A 20,987-nucleotide genomic window follows, 5' to 3' on the forward strand; every position below is an offset into this window, starting at 1 on the left:
ATTACTCCTTGCAGTAATCAATAGGTGCCATGTCCCCTCAAACTGGCAATTTTCTGCATGACCAAACAGCAATATTGTTGCCCACTAGAAACCAAGCGCCACTGGTGCACCAGCATCACTCCGAAATGCTTACCTCTCCATGCTGAAAGTCTTTGAGGTTATTAAAGCCACAGATGGATTAATAAAACTGACCAAGGATGAAGAAGAACTAAAATAGCTCTTATTATTCCTTATGCCAGTAGCAAAAATCAAGCCAATTAAAACCATGATTGAGTCAGTTCAAGCCAATTGTGAGCACCTCGGGCAAAACACTGCTCAAGGAGAGCTGCAGTTAGATTTCGATTTAGCTGGCAGTATGATGAGGGAAAGGGCTCAAGGGGATGGAGGGCGGCATTAAGAGTAATAGAAGCAAAGACAAGAGAGCTTGGTCCACACTGTGGGCACAGGATTTGTATCAGCTGACAGCAAGGCTGGACCAGAGCAAGAAAAAACAGGAGGAGAAGAGGAAAACATAAAGGGAAGCCAAAAAGTAAAGATACATGGACACACAAACAGTAAAGAACTTTCTATAGGAAGTACTTTAAGCCAAACGTTTTCATTTCAATGAGCATGTGAGGAAAGGACCTTGCACAGCGCACTACAGATGCTTTGGGGAAGGCAAGTCCTAACCTAACGAAGCAGAGCAGCCGTGCTGGGAACTAACTCCAGAATATATCCCACCAGTTTGGGAAGTGCCACACCGAGCCATGGGATGAGTCTACAGAGGACACCCTGCATATCTATGCTATCTACGTTACAGAATCACCTCAGCTGGCTTGGTCCAGGACAACACAATGTAGTCAGTGTGACAACAGCAATGGACTGGAGGAGAGAATGCAGTAACTACATCAATACCAAGAACTTAGTTTTGCCCAGGGCAGTGTGCTTATTTTACAAGATACCTTGCAACAAGAGCAGTGTGGCAGTCACATCAACAGCGTGGATACATCAGCCACAGGGCATTTAGCCAACCGGGCTGCATCACCAAGTAATATAGACAGAAAAAGCCCAAACGTGCAGCATGACGCTGTTCTGAACACCCCAACAGGAGCGGTCCAGATCTTAGAACCACCAAATGATAAAAAAAAACCAACAAATCCCCATAGGACAGGAGCTTAAAATAAGATTTGGCAATACTGCTTCTCATCAGCTCTTCCTCTGGGTCTGAAAGAGCAGAGCTTGCAGCGAGCAGTACCTCCCATCACTTCAGATTCAGGATCACAAACAACTCATCCATTCCCAACAGTTCACATGTAGCTTGAGCAAAGATATTGTGTTTCTGGGGAAGAAAAGCAGAGGCAAGAAAGTTCTATTACAGTTCTAAAAATACCATGAAGTGATGAACTGGAAGGTTTGCTCCTTAACCAGCTGATTTTCCTGCCTCTCCTCACCCTCACATGCTTGCTCTGATGGTACAAGCAGCCATTCCCCTGCCCTGCCCTGTGTTGAGGCACTGCAGTAGAACCAATTGCCCGCTTTGTGGGATAAAAGAGGAACTTTTCCTTGCAGGAACGACTGGCAAGGTGCCCACTGTTTTTGCTGTTTGCCTCCTGTGCTTTAGGCTGATCAAACGTAGGTCCTTCTGATTTATAAGGCCCTTAAAGGAGAACAGGAAGGATTTACACATTTGTCATCCCATCTCCGCTTGTGGACAGCATCCCACAGAAGCCGAGAAACTGAAAAAGGAACCAGTTTCCAGAGGTAATAATAATAATAATAAATAATTCATGAACCATAGCAGCCTACTGGAAGAGGTGGACAACCACAGGTCTTTACAGGTTGTGGTTCTCTCAACCTAAACCTCTCCTCCAAATGAAGGGGAAGGACCAAGCCACCCATTTCCTATAGGAAAGGCTGATAAAAGACTAACCTGAGTACAAATCGAGTGTTGAATACCCCAGCACCCAGTGAAAAGCCTGTTACTACACAAGTTAGCTACCACCATGGCACATCAAACGAAAATTCATGACGTTTCAGTCTTCTGCTTTAAAATCTGCCCCATGCCTCTCCTATGCTGCACATCCTGATCAATCAGCTTACGTCAAAGCCTTGTAACACACATGGAGTTTTAATTGATTTACTCAAGTCAGTGAGCAGGGAGTAATTACATCTTGGAAAATGAAGCTGGGCAGATGAGGGCAGCCCGCTTACATTGCAATGAGATTTAAAAGTTCAAACCAAAGGCAGATCTGGTTTCATGCCATAGTTCCATTCTAAGCTTCAAACTGCTGTGTGAGCGGGGCCTAATCATCAGTCAACCCACTGATTTCTCGTATCAGTGCAGCCAGGGTATTAAGCCTACAAGTATAGTCATGTTCCATATAAAGGTCTTATTTATCTGGCAATAAACTTACACTGATCGAAGTAGTATTAGCTGGGATTTATAAAGCATGAGCTGTTCTCTCTACATGGTAAAACGCACACACCCTCTAGCATACTGTAAATCTGAATACTGGTTAGGAACAGCACGTTAACCTAACATTTCTGGACACTGTGGTGGTAATAGAATCATAGATTGGTTTGGGCTGGAAAGGACCTTAAGATCATCCAGTTCCAATCCCTGCCATGGGCAGGGACACCTCACACTAGGCCATAGACAGACAAGGTCAAAAATGGATGCCACCACCTTTTAATGACTATTCCCACTGTGTGCATCAAAGCATTGACCATCTTTCAAGATCTTTGAATCAATAACTGTGGACAAAGGTAAAACACAAATAAGGAAGAAATGAAGATGAGAAGGATGGAGGAGACCAAATTATTCGCTTTCAATACCTTAATTCCCAAAGCCAAGTTTTGTAGCACAAGCTACCATAACACAGCGGAGCTGGAGAAGCAGCAGCCACCTCCAAGGCCATCCAGCACTGCACACTGTAAAATATCATACCACACCGTTTCAGGGGCAGCATCCTCAAGGCGATCTTTGGAGATGCAAGCTAAACACAGGATTCTGCTACCTTTTACTCACCAACAGGGTTTTCTGCTGATTTGCAAGGTCAGATTTCAGCAGCCATATCTGTTTGTGTTAAATGCATCAGTCTCTATTAAAATTGCTGGGACTATCATAGCAATTCATCCTACACACAAATCCCGTATTGCAGAATCAAGCCTCACTTCGAAATCCACGGTTTACTCTAGCCAGCTTCGGGCTTACTTTAAAACACAGCATTGATTCAACATAAAAATGCTCCTTTTTCTAAAGGAAGGAAAAAAAAAATGAAGAGACCAAACGTGTAAAATATTCATCACAACAGCAGTCAGCACCATGAAATGCAAAGCAATAACTCTCCCACCGAGGATATTGTTGAGCAAGACTGATAGTGATCAGTGTTTCAGTCTAAGCTGACAAGACAACACCGGTTCAAGTTCTGTTCTCTGTAAGGTGTCACCCAAATAACCACACATGAGCCATCAAAGCCTTCTATTCAAACACATGCCCCGTGCTCAGTGGTAGCTTTAAACGCTGAAAGCACTAACAAAAGCAGTAATTAGAGATCCTACAGAGGAAGCCAAAGCACTTTAAGAGAAGGTGCATAAAAGAATAGGGGAATCGCTTCATATGGAGCATAATAATTTGCTGACGAATTAACAGCAACAGTTCTAAGAACTTCATGAAAGAAGAGTGATGCTTTCTTGTCTCTTAGTGACAGGTACTACTTTGACAAGCAGCTCATTCATACACTTTGAATGACAGGGATGAAAGTCTGCTATGTTTAGTTGTTTTCTTTTAAAAGGCTTTTGTCACTCAGTGAGGACTATGAGTCTCCCTCATACTCCTTCAGAAATACATTTAAGGTAGGAATTTGCGACAGTGGGAACAAGACATGACAGCAATATGCGACCGTCACTGATACAGGGCCCAAACCAAGCCACTGAAAGGCTTTGGGTAAATGACAAGCAGAGATGCTTGGCACCTTGCAGGACAGATTGCCAAGGCTTTTTGCAGTGTTTTCAGTTGTCAAACACAGCAATTCCAGACTTCACTTTGGGGGGTTACAAGCCTCTCTGACACTGGTGCCTCATGTGGGCTGTCACAGGACTGGTTGTTAGGTTAGCACTTGTCCCAACGTGGTGCGAGTCCAGGGTAGATTTACTTAACTTTAATGCGAATGGAAAGCCAGACTCTGGGAAATTCGAGCTTAGAAGGAAGATGGTTTGAAGGCTTCCTTTAAATAGTTTCATTCCCGAGTGTTTGAACCAATTTCAGGACACCGATTTTAAGTAACAACACAAAGATACTCCCAGTTTAGTACATTGAAAGGGGGAAAAAAGTCAGACCAAGTGACAGAAGGTTTCTTAGATCCTTGACCTCTGACTGACCAGACCATTACACTCCTTCCATTTTCAATATAGCTATTGAATAATTCATTTACTGTATTTGTAAGCCCAGTTGTGTCTCTCTTGATTCAAAGTTCAGCCTCTCCTGATGCTTTACGTTTTGGGTGCTTTTCTGACAACCTGCAAAACCCCCAGCTGGTGGAAAACCTACGTAGGCAATCAGCTCACCAAGTTAACCTGGTATGCAAAGGTGTTTCTCTTTATATGCTCAGTATTTGCAACAGCTTCAGTGGCTCAAGAGCTAATGGTTCTGCTAGCTCCTGCCAACAGTGATGATAAACCTGTATCTTCAGCCCTGGAGCTGCAGGAAATTCATAAGCTCCTTTTTCTCCTTGTGCCTTTCTATCTCCACCTCTGTGCCATTACTACCTTCATCTCTCTTGACCCTGGCACCCTTGGAGCTCTTCCCACTGATTGCATCCTGCCTCAGCTACCCCCATTGCTTCTTACTGGTCCTCATAAATCCACACTCTGCAGGGAGAAAATACATAGCCAGGCTATTATTACACTCCCAGAAACAGTGATAAATTATGCCCATAATATCCCCTCTTCCATTACATTTTTCAGCTTCCTCGTGCTCTCCAGAGCCTTTTCAAAGCTAATTTTCTATCGTTTGAAGTTTCATGGGATTTGCTTTCTCCTACCACTCCATCACACTCTCTCCCCCTTGCATTCTCACCCCAGCATCTCTTCTTCCTTCCAGAAATCACAGAGCAATTCAAAAGGCCATCCTTCACCAGACAGTGTACGGTGAAATAAAGTCAGGACACTTCCAGTCCCAAAGGCTATATACAGACCCTCCCTGCGAAGGTTCCTGCCATCCTCCACACCACTCTCTTGAAATCATAGGGTTGTGTTTTTAAGCCCTCACATTCCAAAACCTGCTCCTGCTGTTGTTCAGCAGAGCCTGGCTAATTCTCCTGATCATGCTCTTGCAGAAACATCCCTGTTTTGACTGGAGGGCTTCTCAGACCAAGGGTGGAACAAGGACGCAGATGGAAAGCCTGACAGGTCTTCCACCTTAAAATAACTCTGGCATGCTGCTTTTTCCTGAGTAGCTTCAAAGAAGTTTTGCTTGTGTCCCAGTGGGGGAATAAACACAAATGTTTAAATCCTGAAAGTTGCCTTGAAACAGAATGGCCAGTTTGCACAGCTCTGCATAACCCTGCTCTCTTCTACATTCATTGTTGCTACAGCAGTGTCCTAAACACCTTTAATGCATTACTAGGGAAAAAAAGATCAGTTTTACCTTCCTCCTGTCCTCTGTGCTGTTCTCTCCTTGTATATGAGTGACTGCATGAACAACCACAAAGCTTGTACTCCTTTCCACCCCCTACTACTTGGATACCCTAAGTGGAAAGACCATTACTTACATCAGTGTGTTCCTCCTAATACCCCAGAAATCATGGGATAGAAATCCCTCCCAGAGACACCACTGTAAAACCAAAACTTGACAGCAGGTTTTCTGCACTGATATTTTGAAAAGGAAAAAACCCGACACCAAACCCCCCAAAAGCAGAACAACCCCAAACCAACCAAACAAGAACACCCAAACCGCCTCTTCCAGCCCAAGAAACCAACAAGGAGGCTTCCCAGTGGCCAAGTAACACAAGCCCGTAAGCTCAACAGGCCAGATACCAACCAAACTCCAACAGTAAACCAGACTTACTGCTTTATCAGCCTCCCTGACCAGGAAGTATCCTGACCCTGGAGTGGAACAGCAACAGCTCACACTTCATCCAAGAAGACTTTGCTCAGCTCCTCGGAGTTGCATCATTGCCTTTCGCTGCTGTAGCCTTCCCGTTAGGGCATCAAGAGACTTGCTCTTTTGATCCCTTTTGACTTATTTCGCTTTTACCACTTTTTATTGACTTCCACCAAAATAAAGAAAGAAAAATAATATCCTTTCTTCAGAAAGCAAACACGGGGCAGAGGGGGAGGAAGAGTAAATAAGACCAGCAAATCAAAGCTCTTCCAGTCCTCCTTGCCCAATCACTTGAAAACAGCTATTTTTGGCAGGCTCTGAACGTCAGTCACTAGTATGCAAGATGAGAAGCAAACGTAAAGCAGAGCACATGACAAACCTACACTGATTGTAAATCATTATGGTTGCAGAGACCTTTCTCCTATTTACAGTGAGGAGAAATAGGACTTCAACATCTGCCGTGGGGCTAGGAGGGAGAACCTACATGATGGTCCCAAACCATTACAAACCATGATCCCCTCAGAAAGCACAAACCCCTGCAATTCCCACCAATACTCCAACCCCCCAGAATACCACCACATCCTTATTACCCTAGAAAAAGAGACTTTCACGGGTCAGGTATTCTTCTGCACCCCATAAGAAGTGACAATGGCTTGCAGTGGCAATTGGCTCTATCATAGTTTCTTATTCTCTTGCAGCACTCAGAGGAGCACAGCCCAAGTGACAGCAGCTTGGAGCACTGTGTATGATTACAATTAAAACATTAAACATTTTCAAGGCAGCACTGTAGCACAGCTTGGGCAGATTGAGCTGTAAGAGCAACATAGGGACTTTGTATATGGAACATTAAAGATAGCTGTACCCAGAAAATCATAGCAGATGTAAAACCTAAGGTTAAAAACACATTTCTACGTCACCAATCTGACAGCACAATGACAACATGTGGAAGTAAATCAAGCCTAAGTTACTTGGACAACCACTGCAGCCAGTGCTGGTGAACTACACAGAGAGGCAAAGGGGGACGAAAGTGCTACCATGTTCTTGGATTGTGGTAACTCCTGAAAACACATCTGGAAAAGCAGAATGCTAGAATCATAGAATAGTTAGGGCTGGAAAGGACCTTAAGACCATCCAGTTCCAAACCTCCTGCATGGGCAGGGACACCTCACACTAAACCATATCACCCAAGGCCTCATCCAAGCTGGCCTTGAACACTGCCAGGGATGGAGCCTTCACAACCTCCCTGGGCAAGCCATTCCAGTGCCTCAGCACCCTAACAGGAAGGAATTTCCTCCTTAGATCAGCTCTCTGCCTGTGTGCCTGCTGGGCAGGTAAGAGAGTGCTTGAAGCCAGGCCTAAGCAGATGATGTGCTGCAGGTCACTTGGAGCTCATCCTGCAATGCTCTCTTCTCCCAGATGTCTTCCCTGCCCCTCTCCTGTTCAGCTTTCCATTCTGGTTCTCTCATACTTTGTTATCATTGAGTCTTCCTTATTTTATGTAAAAAAAAAAAGAAAAAAAAACACCCAGTTGCAGCACTTTTTTCCTTTCATTTCACAAATCAGGAATATTTCTGAAATACGAGGAAAACCACAAAACAAGCAGAAAAAGGCAAGTAAACCCAGATGAGTGCTAACTACCCCTGGATTTGCAGATACTGGTGATGGGGAGCAGGAGAGAACTACGCAGAACTCCTAAACTATAATGAAATGAAGCATATGAATCAAACCTGTGTAAACCTCTTGGCACTGGAAAGCTCATGGCCATCACCTGCTGCTTTTGCATGGGGAGCTGAAGTCCCAGGCGAAACTGCTGACACAACAGGAAAGGCCACCTTCTTCCAGGAGGAAGAGGGAATTTTCTGCTGAATCCTTTTCAATTGGCCCATTCTAACAAGAAGTGCAATTAAGAAGGTTGGAGATCTAGGGAGCACATGGAGAAATCCAGGCTGGAGACCTAGGGAGCACATGGAGGACTCTAGGCTGGAGCAGGTGAATATCTCCTGAGGGAATCAAAGCCCATGGAAACCCCTCACTGGAGCAAGTTTATCATGAAGGACTGCAGCTCATGGGAAGGATGGGAATAGGGGTAAAGATAGGGGAAAAACCTGAGAAGGAAGGAATGGCAGAGGGTAACTCCTATGGACTGCCCATTGCCCCCTTCCCATCCCTGCTCAATGCTGGAGCAGGGGGAGGAGGTACAGGAGTTGGGAATGAAGGAGTGAAGTTGAGCCTGGGGAAAAGGAAGGGCAATGAGGAAGGTGGTTTAGGTTTTGTCTTTATTTCTCACTATCCAACTCTTTAATTGGCAATAAATGAATTATTCCCAAGTCAAAGTTGTTTTGCCCATGACTGTAATTAATAAGTGATCTCCCTGTCTTTATCATCTCAACCCATGAGCTTTTCCATACCATCATCTCCCCCTGTCCTGTTGAGGAGGGTGAGCAAGATCATGGCTGGATGGGTGTCAGCAGCAACCAAACATATGAGTATTTTCCCTCTTGGCACAGTATGTTTCAAGGGGATGGAAGAGGAAGAAGATCAGAGAAATAATCCCATGGGTTCTACCATCACTGCTGATGGAATTCCACATCTGCATTGCCAGCCCCACTTGTTAAACCTCACATGAACAGGGAGAAAGAAGCCTGCCAGAGCAGTTCTGCAATACTATTGGGTTCCCTGTGCTGGCATCCAAGAGCCACGAACAGAGATGAATCCATCACTTGACAGAAGCCAGCAAGTGCCCGTGGACCACTCAGGTCAGATGAGGATTACAGGATACCTAAATCTGATCCAATCCCACTAAAACAGAAGACATTTGTCCTAAACTGGGTGGTAACTAAACACACATAAAAAATATCACGCACTGGTCAAGCAATTTATTCTTAAAGCTACAAACTGAGCCTTATATCAGTTATGTCAACCTCAGCTGAAAAGCATCTAGAGATTACTTCGGCCACAGGACAGAGTAATCTCTATAAATACACCTTCATTTCAGCTACAATCACAACCACAGCATCACAGGTAATGAGCCACCACCAGCATGGATTTCATTGGTCTGGAACAGTGTGCACGTGGTGCAACCCAGACCAATGGCAATCCAATTGCTATTTCAGGAATCTCTCTTCTTCACACTTCAGTTCGGTCCCTCTGCTCCTTCCCACCTCAGAGGGATGCTCTAGTTATTCAAACAACGGAAGCAGCGTTCAGTCCACGCCAGCCCTTTCTTCCCTTAGCGCTGACCTTGCCTTACACATCACTCTCACCAAACTAAGTGGAGAACAGTCTCACTTTACACTCTCTTCATGAAAAGAACCAAATTGTTACCTGCCTGAGGGTGCGATTCCAATGATTTTCGCCCTCATTCCTCTCAGCAAAACATTCCAAATACTGAGCGAGAAGCCAGAGCAGGCAATTCAAGGAAACCCAAGTTAGCACACAAGAAAAGGAAAAGACCTCTTGTAAATAATGTACTCCTTTAGTTGTTTCATTTGGGGGTTTAACAGATGTCTTTTCACATGAGCTCGGCCAAGGTGTATTTGGGGAAAGTGGGGAATTTCGTTAGGCCAAGAGACACAGCAAAGGAAAGAAAAACAATGCTTGGGGCACAGAGACCCTAAAGCCAGGCTCAACTAAGAGGGAATCGAGTGGCTAAGAAAGCTCTAGTGGCACAGAGTAGATCTAAAGCTGCTGAACCTGTAACAGCACCCAGTAATCAACAGAACAATTCCTCTCCAATATACATTAAGTGGCAAACACAAAGATCCTGGTCTGAATGTACTAAGCCGTAGGTCATCTAGGATGCAAAGCTTGTTCTCCCAGATTTACAAACATTTTGTTTGCACACAGGATTGACCACGCATCTAGACTCACAGAGGGTTTCAGGAAAGCATGGACTCACTGATTGCAGGGAAGATACTGAGCAACAGGAATTGCTCCCAAGGAAGTGGTTCATATAGAATCATAGAATGGCTTGGGTTGGAAAGGACCGTAAGGTCATTCAGTTACAACCCCCTGCCATGGGTAAGGATGCCTCACACCCAAGGCTCTGTCCAACCTGGCCTTGAACACTGCCAGGGATGGAGCATTCATCACTACTCTGGGCACCCTGTATCAGCATCTCAGCACCTTCACAGTAAAGAACTTCTTCCTTATATCTAACCTCAACTTCCCCTGTTTCAGTTCGAACCCATCACCCCTTGTCCTATCGCTACTGATGAAGACTATAACTCTGGGGCTATCGCTTTTCCTAAACACACTGTGGCATTAACACACAATGAGGAACAGAAGAAGAAAATTAACACTCATTTAACCTAAAGCTTTTTGTGCTGCAGCACAGAATTCCCAAAGCATAGGGGTAAGACCAGTGCCTTGCAGGAAATCACAGTAAATGGCACAAATACATTTAATGACAAGTCTCCAGCAGATTGTGGGTGGCCACAGACCAAAGATGCCAGAAGCCTGAGCCATACAAATTCTTATGCATCTGCTGTGGATGCTGGTACTCACCCCCTGCGCAGCCCCCTGGGGTGCTCTGTGGGGCTATTCATCCCTCAGGCTTCATCTGCCTGGGAGTTTTTCCTTTAAAGATGAGGTTTGAAGATGCAACTAACAGTAAGTTTTCCTCTAGAAGCAAAGAGGGTTACTATCATTTACTGCTTTCCATACAAGGCAAGTTCTTTGCCATGGACAGCAGCCATACAAGAACCAACAGCATCACCAACCCTAGAGTTTGGAGCTTGTCCCTGAAAATACCATGGGTTGATTCCACTCGTACTGAAAACCATTACAAAGCATCAACACAAACGTGCTGTCATCTTGATCTCAAAAGCCACTTCCATGTTCTAATTGCTGGTGTTTTACCAACAGATGTCAGGGACCACGGTCTGGGCATTGAGAGGGAAGGATGTTTCTTTTATAAATGCATCTTTTATAAAGAGTTACTGTAGTTTGTGGAACCAAAACCCATCACAGATAATGAGTCATAACAGGAGGTAGCTACTGTAAATATTCCAAGCATGGGCATATTAACAACCACCCACTAATCAGAGGCAATGCCACAGGCAGACACAGAGAACTCCCACTGGTGTCCATGGGAATTCTGAATGGATCAGGACCTCAGCCAAGAGCTGAGTATCTATTGTAACCTGCAGCATTGATATGCAGGACGGGGTGGGCCGTGCCTCAGATTTTGGCTGTCGCTTTCCAGTGGGCGATGCAGGCGTCTCTTCCAAGCAGGATCTGCAACCTCAGCTTTCACACTGGAGGCACAGAGATTGCCACTGAATAAAAGCATCGAGTTTAACTACTCATTCTTTAGTGTCATTAAACGTTCATGACACAAACACAAGTTGTCATGTGTAAGTCAATAGCCCCAGCTGACCACAGTAAGACCCAATCTACTGCTGGCAAGCATCTTGAAGAGAGACTCAAGTTCATGCTTCAAACCACAGCTGCTGGTGGAGTCTGCTGGGGCTTGTTGTCTGCAAAAGGAATAGCACCCAGCCTTTGGATAAAAGCACAAGGAAGAGCCCTGCCTTCCACCTGCAGCAGGGAAGGGTGACAGCACCCTGCTCCCTTCCCCCTTCTCTGCACTTGCTGCTAATTTTGATCCCGTGGACTCAGCCCAAGACATGGTCAGCTTACACATTGCCTCTGCGCTGCTCCCCTTCAGTCCTTCAAGTAAGTTACTGTCTCATGATTCAGTACTATAGAAATATAACTGTTGAGATCAGCTGCTTTATTTCTGTCAGCTTTTCTCCAGACCTTTCAATCATAAGCTGCATTATACTATATTCCCATAAAGCCAGGAAAAGCAGTAATAGATACCTCAGAATCCTGACTTCTATTTTTCCTGCCGAGTGCTTTGTTTTCTCCTGTCACCAAATCAGAACAGTACCTACACTTCCACAGTCTTCACCCATACTGTCACCGATTCAATGCACTCTTCTCAGGTTAGAAGTTATCAGCTTCCAAAACACTCCTCCTATTTTGCTTTCTGCAGAAGAAAATCTGCATGTTCTCCCAGCTTATGGCTGAGGGTATCAGGCTTGTGGGCAAAGCTATCAAAGTTCCTTGCAGTGAGAACACGGTGACAGGAAAAGATCCCCCCCGTCCCTGCTTTGATGGGGAAGGCACCAATACAGAACCCATGGGTAAAGAGAAAAACAAACACAGATGAATCCTTTCCTCATGTTTCATTGCAGATTCTCTGCTCGGTCTCTTGACTTTCCTTGGAGGAGCCAGGCCAACTGCAAAGCAGCCTGGCTGTAATGCCAGACAGCACGAGCTCCTTAAGGCCCAAATCCAAAGCACAAGGTCTCGCCTTGCTCTCTAATGCCCTATATTCTCCCACTGCCACGTGCCTCCCCCCAGATAAAAGGTTAACAGAGATTTCATTCAAACCAGGTTGTGTTGATACAGCCCCGAGGCTGCTCACAAAGAGCAAAGTGAAAGCTTCTCAGTGGGAACTGAGGACAGCCACTTGTCCTGACACACACCAGCCACGTGGAAGGAGAAGAAACCGACTGAAGAGCACTGGGAACGTACCAAGGGCTGTTTCTTGAGAGCAGAACTAACCCCCGTTGAAGCAAAGCCGCTACCAAGCATCAGGCTGCTGAGCTGGTGTTACACAGGTCCTCACGCTCCTGCTAACCCCAGAGAGTGCAGAGTGAGAATGGACACAGGAACCTGCCCCATGCTTCACATAGCTGGGACGAGGCTGCCCTTCAAAACAAGCTGCTTGGTACCACAAAGAGCCTCCACCTTGGAGCAGCATCGCTGCTAATCCACCTTAGTGAGGCAGCCTGAGGGATGCTGGGGCTTACGGTACCCAGCAGCTCTCCGACACTCACACAGTTAAGGGAAAATACATCAACGCCGTGATCTTATACATATACATTCAGAGTTAATGCAGTGCTTTGCAGAAAGTAAAGGTGCACACATCCCTGACTTCATTATGTTAATCCACAAGCTTTATTTAGATGAGGGCAAGCTCGTTCTTAAACATCCACAGACAGTTTTAAAAGCAGCCAGATTTGGAGCACAAGAGTCCTCAATTGGGTTTTCTGGGCAGGACTTGCAAGCGAGGCAACAAACTCCAAATCAAGCAGTTACTTCCCTCTGGCTTAACAAAAGGTATGAATTGAATGTATATATATATATATATTTCTTTACAAATAGATTCTTGTACTTCTGTTACACCTGCACAACTCCAGTGACACTACCACAGGCTTTACAAGAGAGGGCAATTTAAATAGGAATACCCATTGCAAGACAGTACCCACCTGCACTGCATTGTGTGCTGATTCCTACCGAAACCCATGGCCTTTCAAGGCCCTGTATAAATCAGGCTTTCCTACAAAGACCCATCACAAAAGCCGGTTGTAGGAAGTGTCGTTTCACATCTTACACAAAGCAGCTCCTTGCATGAGGGCTGAATACAGCCCTCCCTATGTCTCATCTCCTGCACAAGCCTGTAATGCATGGAAAGCTTCAGGAGTAAGAAAGGCTGACACTGTAGCTGCTAACAAAGCACTCCACGTTTCTTGTGCAAATACAGCCCTGGGATACCAGCACTTACAGTACGTGTTAAAACTCCATCCTGTATCTTACAGAATGTGGGGTACATGCACACATCACCCCAAGAAGCTATTCTCATGTGAATGGTGTTTGCACCATGACGGTTAACTAACTCAAAACCACACAGGCTGCTGCCAGGACTGAAGTATTCCTGGTGCCACACAGTAGAAACACACAGGAAATGGTATCCCATCCTTTCCAGACACTGTTTCACTGTATGTTTAACATAAATAAACAAAGCCTGGTTTTCCTATGACTACATCCAAATGAAACAGTCCCATTAAGAGCAATGATCAAATGACCAAAAGAAAAATCAGGTGGTTCAGAGGAAAATGGTTCAGAGGAAAAACCATTTCCTATTTTAGTCTATGACACAAGAGGCTAAAGAAGGCCATGCAGCCTATACATCAACTGGTAAACACTACCTTCTTACCTGCACCTTAAAACCTTATTTTATAGACTGTAACCATCACTCACTTCTCTCCAGCAGCACCAAACCATCTCATACAAGAACCAGCTCCTCCTGCTGCATCTAAACCTGCCTCTTGACTTTGGAATAATGGAGAAAGTTTTGATAGGAGCTCAAAGAGCACCCCAGCATCTCCAGGATGATCAGTTTGCCTGGGATACCCAAGAACAATGCACTTTCTGGTACACTGTCACCGCAGGAATCAAAGCTTTCTGCACCTAAATGATTGCTGACTCAGTAACAGCAGATACAGTGCCCCAGTGCTTAGAAATCCACAGATGTCCCAACCCCATATGCAGGTGATTTCAAATACGAAGTTAATGTCATTAAAACTTGTAATCATAGCGCGAAATGGAATATGTAAGTTTGATTTAAAACAGCCAACAAGTTTACAAGCAAGCGTAGCACAAGTATGGCTCTTCTTGTGTAGGATTATAACACAGTTCTAAACCATGCAAAATAATCTTTTGTTTTGTTGCTTGATCAGTTATTTAAAGAGCATTTTAGTGAATAAGGCCACCATAAAAAAAACACAAAAAATATCAAAGAAGATAATGTAAAGGCAAAAGATATTTAGGCAGAAAACGTGGGGGGGGGGGGGGGTTGAAGTGCAACTTGATTGGGTTGTTGTGAGAAATGCTGATGAAAAGACTGAGGTTTTGAACATGAGACAGAACATCGAAGTGGAAAGAGACCATGGAAAAAAGGCAATAAAGGAAAATAAAAAGGTCTCAAAAAATTAAAAAATAAAGCACAAACTTTCAAAATCAAGAAAGCAGAAAGTTTTTCACGAGATAACAGAAAGACTGAATTGTGATTTGGCCTCTCAGGCTGCTCAAAAAGTAAGTGCCAGGCAAGTGCCCATCACGGTTTACAGAGCTAGTAAATAAGGAGCAGTTTTCTACGCTCGGGGTGGCTCGGAGCATCCCACCAGCCCAGCCTACCGGAGGCTACGCTTGAGGACACACAAACCGATCCACGACCACACAGAACAACGACTCACAAGGGGCTGCCCAGCGCATCCCCCCCACCCCAACTGCTGCCCTGCAGCCCCGGGGGCAGGTACCGCCGCAGCGCATGGATGCGGAGCGCGGCGCAGGACCACCGGTGCCCCCCCGGGACACACACGCACCCCCGGCATGCCCTGTGTCCCCCCCACCCCAGCGTGCACCCCGTTCCCCGCCGCTTCGGGATGGGGCACCCGGCTGGGGGGTACCTCACAGAGCATCCCCCCCCCCCCCCTCGCGTCTCCATGGCGATGGCTCCGCTCTCCGGGGCCGCCCGCAGCGCTGAGCACCGCGGACCCGGCTCCCCCCACCCCAACAAGGGGATGGAAGGGAAGGGGGGGGGGCACTTACTTTGGCCGCTACCGCATTAAGCGGGGCCCCCCCTCCCCGTGGCACCGGTGCAGCGCCCAACACGCTGGGCACAGCCCATCCGCGCCCGCCTGCCCCCGCGCTACGGGTCTGCCCCGGAGCGGTGCCCCCCCCCACCCCGTTCCCCGTCCCTCCCGGTAAGGTCGGGCTGCCCGCGGTCGGGCGCTGTTCACCGGAGCGGCTGCGCCTGCCTTACCCTTGAAAGCATCTTTCTCTTCTTTGGGCTTGATCACCTTCCCGCTCATAGACCCCAGCTTGGGTGGGAAAATCCCCGGGAGCGTCGCGGATTCCGGCTGGACCCAAAGAAACCTCGGGCTGGGGGCAGCGTGCGCGCGGGGCTGGGGGTGAGGGGGGAATCTTCCCCTCCGGAAAGGCAGAAATAACACCAAGGGAAAGGGAAGGGGGAAAAGAGCCCGGAGCAGGGGAGCTGCCCGCTCCCCGGCGCGGTGCCTCGGAGCCCGGCGGCGCCGGCGCGGTGCCTGCGGGAGCTGAGCGGGGCGGTGAGCGGGGGGCTCCGGCAGCCGCAGCACCGAGCCCCTGCGCCGCTCAGCCGTGCCGGAGACAAAAGCGATTCTCTCTTGTGTCTGCCTGGTCCCGGCCCCCTCCTTCCCCCCGCCTCCCCGGCTCTGCCTCCCCTCCCCAGGGCCAAGGAAGCGCAGCCGGTCCTGGAAGTCCCACCGACCGAGGGGGAGGGGGAACGGTGAGTTGTGGAGGGGGAGAGGAGGGTGTTTGCTTGGGTGTCTGGCTTGCGAGTGTTTTTTTTTCACCTCCTCCTTTTCGCGTCCTTCCTTAATAATACTAGGAAGGAGCAGCAGAGCTGCAGCCGCGCATGGGAGGAGGAGGGACGCGAGTCCTCGGCACTGCAGAAGAGGCGGCAGGTTTACACTCGCCGGCAGCAAGGACTGGAGACAAAGCTGCCCCCTCTGCCCCCTCCCAGGGCCGCGCATCCCCTTCCCCATCACCCATCCCGGTCCCCCATGAAACGGTACCGAGGGGGACAACGCTCATCCCTGCTGCCCACCAGCCCTGGGATGGTTCCTCGGCGCCGGGCTCGGGGTGGCACGAACCCGGATGCCCGCGCTTTGGAGACCCACTTCCTTCCTCATCCTATGGAGGGGAGGTTTCGGGCCGCGGCCGCCGGCATCGCCCTGTCCCGAGCCCAGCAGCCTGTTGCTGCTGTTACAGGAACGAGAAGACCTGGGGGACAGTGGGGGGGACCTGGAGGGAAAAGGGGACCGTGGGGCTCCCTCTAACCGAGGACACACAGAACCTGCGCCGCCCCGCTGCTCTGCCCCGTGGTGCGGGATGGGGCTGACCCATCTCTCCCCTACATTCACCCTCGGGGGTAGGAAGGGACCCCCAACTGCAGCCGGTGCTCCACTCACCTGTGCTATAAACCTGTTCCCCCCGCCCTGTCCTCCTCGGCAGGGGCAGAACTTCCTACACCCGGTGTCGCCGTCGGGGGAGGAAGCGCGGTTCGCAGGCACCCATCCTGCCCCGCCGGCTGCGCAGCAAGGCTGGGGCGGGGGGGGGGGGGGGGGTCACGGAGGAAGGGAGGGAAACCCGATGCAGCCGGCGCCCCTTGGAGCCTGGCCCTGCTGGGTAGTGCCCGAAATAAAGCGCTGGGAAGGGCGTGCAGCGAGGTGCCTGGGGGAGCCCCTCGGTGCTGCAGGCGGACTCCTCCAGCCCACCCTTAGACCGGTCCTGTTAGGAGGAGGGGACGTGATGGATCTCACTAAAACCAACAGGGAACAAGGCAGGGATGGGGACCTCCACCCCGGGGGAAGGCAACATGCTCAGTGCACGGCCCTCCCCGTGGCCTCTGGGCGCTCCTCCGCTTATTCTGCCCTCCACGGAGGGAGAGGCAACGCGCTTCCAGTATAGCCGCTTACCGGAGGGGGGGTCACCGGGAGAAGCAGCAGCCGCTGGGGCTGAGAGGCCTCTATATTTAGCGGAGCCAAATTCCTCCCTCCAGCGCCGGGGACAGCTGGGTGCAGATCGGCTTACGGGGAGGCGGTCCTGATCCTGCTCCTGCCCCAGGGAAAGGGGCTGCGCTGCTGGGACATCACCTGGAGTACAGGAGGTAATCAGCCACAGCTTCCCAGTGATGAAGTCACACTCCCGCCTCACCCATGTGGATGGAGATCAGATGTGAGGTGAGGGAAATCAGGGTTGATTGAGCTAAGAGATCAGAGCTGCCACTTGGAAGACGTTGCATTTATTAAACGACTTGCCCCTAAGAGAAGCACAAAGCACAAAACTGAACCTCAGGTCCTCCATGCATCCTCAGGTCTGCTCCACGGAAAACCTCTGCTCTGTGTCTGGAATCAAGGAATTGTCCTGGCAGGGTCAGCTTTGCTGGTTCAGGCTGCCTGGGAAAATGGAGTCACCATCCCTGGAGGTATTAAAAAGACATACACTTAGGACATGGCTTAATGGTGGACTTCAAGAACATTGGACCCAATGTTCTTTAAAGTCTTAACAACCTAAATGATTCTCTAATTCCATGATTCAGTAAGCCCTGTGTCTATAGTGGACTATCACCAAAGAGCCCAAATATGATTCCTGAGTGTGTGTCTCTGCTGCAGAAGCCTCATGTTTCACTTCACACTTGGAGCTTTAGAGACCTTGCTGTGCTTGGGATGATCACGTCTGTGCCTCTGGGTAGGAGAGCTCAGGAGCCGTAAAAGGGTACAGATGATGCTTTGACTGCTTGTGCTGCTTCAGTACAAGGTTGTTTTCCATGAGCCTTCTCTGAGATTATTTTAACACTTCAGAGACTTGCCAGAAGGATCAAACCCGTGGGCTCCCTCTTGGCTGCTTCTCTCCAGTCAAACTTGGACCACTGAAAGCAGGGAGTCAGAAGGGGAGGAGTGGGGAAGGAGGGATGCTGTGGTTCAGTGTGAGCCCCAGCGAGGAGATTTCAGCTGCCTGATACAGCTTAGACCCTGCTTTTCAAGGCTCTTTGCAGTGATAGATGAGAGTCACAGACAATCCACGCTTCTGGTTGTTCCACCAGAGGCCAGTGATAAATGCTGTGCTATTGACAGTGATCTTGCCTTGCATGAGCCATTCTTGGCTCTGCCAGGAGATCTGTTGGAGTTTACAACCCCAGTTATTACACTGCCCAAATGAGGCCCATACACTCCAACTAACTAAGCACTGGAAGGAAGCAGCAGCTCAGCATGAAGTGGAGGAACTGTACCTGCGGGTGGGCAGAGAGAGCTTCCCCTGCTGTTCTGAAATGAGTTCCTTTTTTCCCCTTACTAGCTTGCAAGGCTTAGAAGTGTCAGTTAAAACAGCAATAAAATATGGTGTTCTGCGTGCAAAATGTGAGGGGATTTGCATGAAGGCTGACTGCAGTCTGGGTTCAGTTTGCACAGCCTTAACTCTTAAAGCTATCTTGGTAGATAAACTGTTCCAGTGGAGAGGGTATTTGGGGTTGGCACTGATGTACGTCTTCAGATACCCTTGTTAGTTCCTTGCTTTGATGTGAGCATCTCTGGATTTGGGGTAGATCATGTGAGGTCTGGCTTTGCAATGGACTTTTGTTAACTAACCCCCAAATACTCAAACACAAATCTCATTCTTAGTATCTCTGACATCCCTTTCCCAACTACAGTGGGGAAAAGCATCACCTCCTTGCTTTCAAGCTCTAATACTGGAAGCTGAGCAGCACTCGGATGCTGTGGTGGCAGAACAGATATGCAACAAACTACACACCACAGCCAGGCTTACGCAGAAGCGTACCTACATATGGGCCTGACGTGGAGCTCGTACCTCCCACTGACAGCATTCCCTGAGTTTCTGAATTAGAAATGATTTCTGCACTGCGGGATAAATCAGGTACCCAGAGGAAGAAGATTTAGTGATGTTTAATGCAAAGAAATCGGATGTGTTCTGTGCACCTGAGTGGCCAGGGAAGATTTAAATTCAAGACTCTCTTTGGCAGGGCAGCAGGATTTAAAGTCAAATATAGCCAATTGCTCTAATTCACACCTTTTGTGCTCCTCCCAAAGCTGGGATGGAGCCCTCTCTACCGAGTGGCTGCAAGACAGCACAGTCAAAGCATCATCTGTATCCTTTCATGGCTCCTGAGCTCTCCTGCCCAGAGGCACAGACGTGATCGCCCCAAGCACAGCCAGGTCTCTCAAGCTCGGAGTGTGAAGTGAAACGTGAGGCTTTGGCAGCAGAGACACGCACTCAGCAGATCATATCTGGGCTCTCTGAACACTTGCAGCCCAGGGTTGCTCTCTGGGAGCAGGCCCACAGCAGGGCTGACGTGCACGGAGCTCTGCTTCTACGCAGGGTGTTTATTCCCCCCATAACAAGTTCTAGCTTGGCATGGGCTTGGCTAAGAGGGGTGTCATTTACAGTCTGAAGTTGTCAACTCTAAGTGCCTTTATACAGCTTAACTGTTGCTGCTTAATGTCCGGTAGCTGTACGCTCTGTCCATAAAACACACACTCAAGTCAGGAACACGCTTTTCCCACCCTCATAAAATATCTGTAGAGACATATATCCCCTGAGGAATTCTGGAGCTCGCACAGATACAGCATGGGCATTGCTCCTCAGTGTACTTTCCCCTTGGTTCTTTGGCTTATTCTCAAGCTGAAATGTTCTCTTTTCCGCAGGCAGTGGTTTGTAAAAGGTCCAGATTCTGCTCTTTCATAGAGGAGGAATTACACATTGTGCCTTTCAAGCCACCCAGCAAGTTTAAATTAGCTTTGTCATGATGGATCCTGGTATGTTCCAGTTACATCCAAACCGCTCCCTACATTCAGGTGGAGCAGGATTAAATTAAACCTTAAATTTCAGATTCCAGACATGATGAAGTCTCACTAATACAAGCACTTACTCCTCATTTCAAATTGTAACTTTATATTCATACTGGCATCTAGAAGTTACCTATTGCATTATGATGAAATAAGTACATGATTAAGTGGACACATCTAGAGTTTTGTTCCCACTGTTTCCTAATGATGCCTGTAAAACTGGTCCAAATGAATCCATTGCACATCTCCTTACTGCCTGCTCTACCACTGCTGTTTTAATTGGGATGCTAAGGCAAATTTCTTTACTACCAGTTGTGTGGTTGAACACAAACCACAAAGATTTACAGATGAGACAAATAGCACACCCAGGGCCAAAGCACAGCACATTCTCCAGCAGATACATCCTTGTTCTGATGGATGTTTAGTTTGGTCCCCATCTTACTTTTACGACTCCCGTTCCTACGCAGTCTTAAGCACTACACAGAAGAGCTTGTTTTGGCAGGCAGCTTGCTGTGCAGCATCTTCCTCTCTTTAACTGCCAAAACCCAACTGCTATATGCAAATAGAGTTCCAGCTAATGGACATTATGGAGATTGCAGTTTAATTTCTCTAAATAATGCAGTCTGAGCAACAGAGAAGCCCTGAGCAGGCACTAGTGGTAATGATCACACTCACACAGTGTGGTGGGTTGACCTTGGCTGGACACC

The 20,987-nt window shown here is 48.0% G+C and overlaps 1 protein-coding gene across 4 annotated transcripts in view; it reads right to left on the minus strand.

The window, feature by feature from the left end:
* Positions 1-17,027, minus strand: part of FGF13 (fibroblast growth factor 13) — a 243,659-nt gene extending 226,632 nt beyond the window's left edge. Inside the window, exon 1 of one of the 4 annotated variants that reach the window (XM_062627411.1) lies at positions 16,891-17,027. Coding sequence is in view for 2 of the 4 variants with exons in the window: in XM_062627407.1 (XP_062483391.1) it covers positions 15,702-15,750 (49 nt within the window). In the remaining 2 variants the exon portion in view is untranslated. Of the gene's footprint in view, positions 1-6,046; positions 6,353-15,701; positions 16,084-16,890 lie in introns of those variants that run through there. The other 3 variants (XM_062627407.1, XM_062627408.1, XM_062627410.1) reach the window with 3 other exon arrangements.
* Between the last annotated feature and the right edge of the window lie 3,960 nt (positions 17,028-20,987).

This window comes from Pezoporus occidentalis, unplaced genomic scaffold, assembly GCF_034315485.1.
Source record: "Pezoporus occidentalis ecotype Australia unplaced genomic scaffold, CSIRO_AGI_Poc_V1 ctg30, whole genome shotgun sequence".
NCBI lineage: Eukaryota > Metazoa > Chordata > Aves > Psittaciformes > Psittacidae > Pezoporus > Pezoporus occidentalis.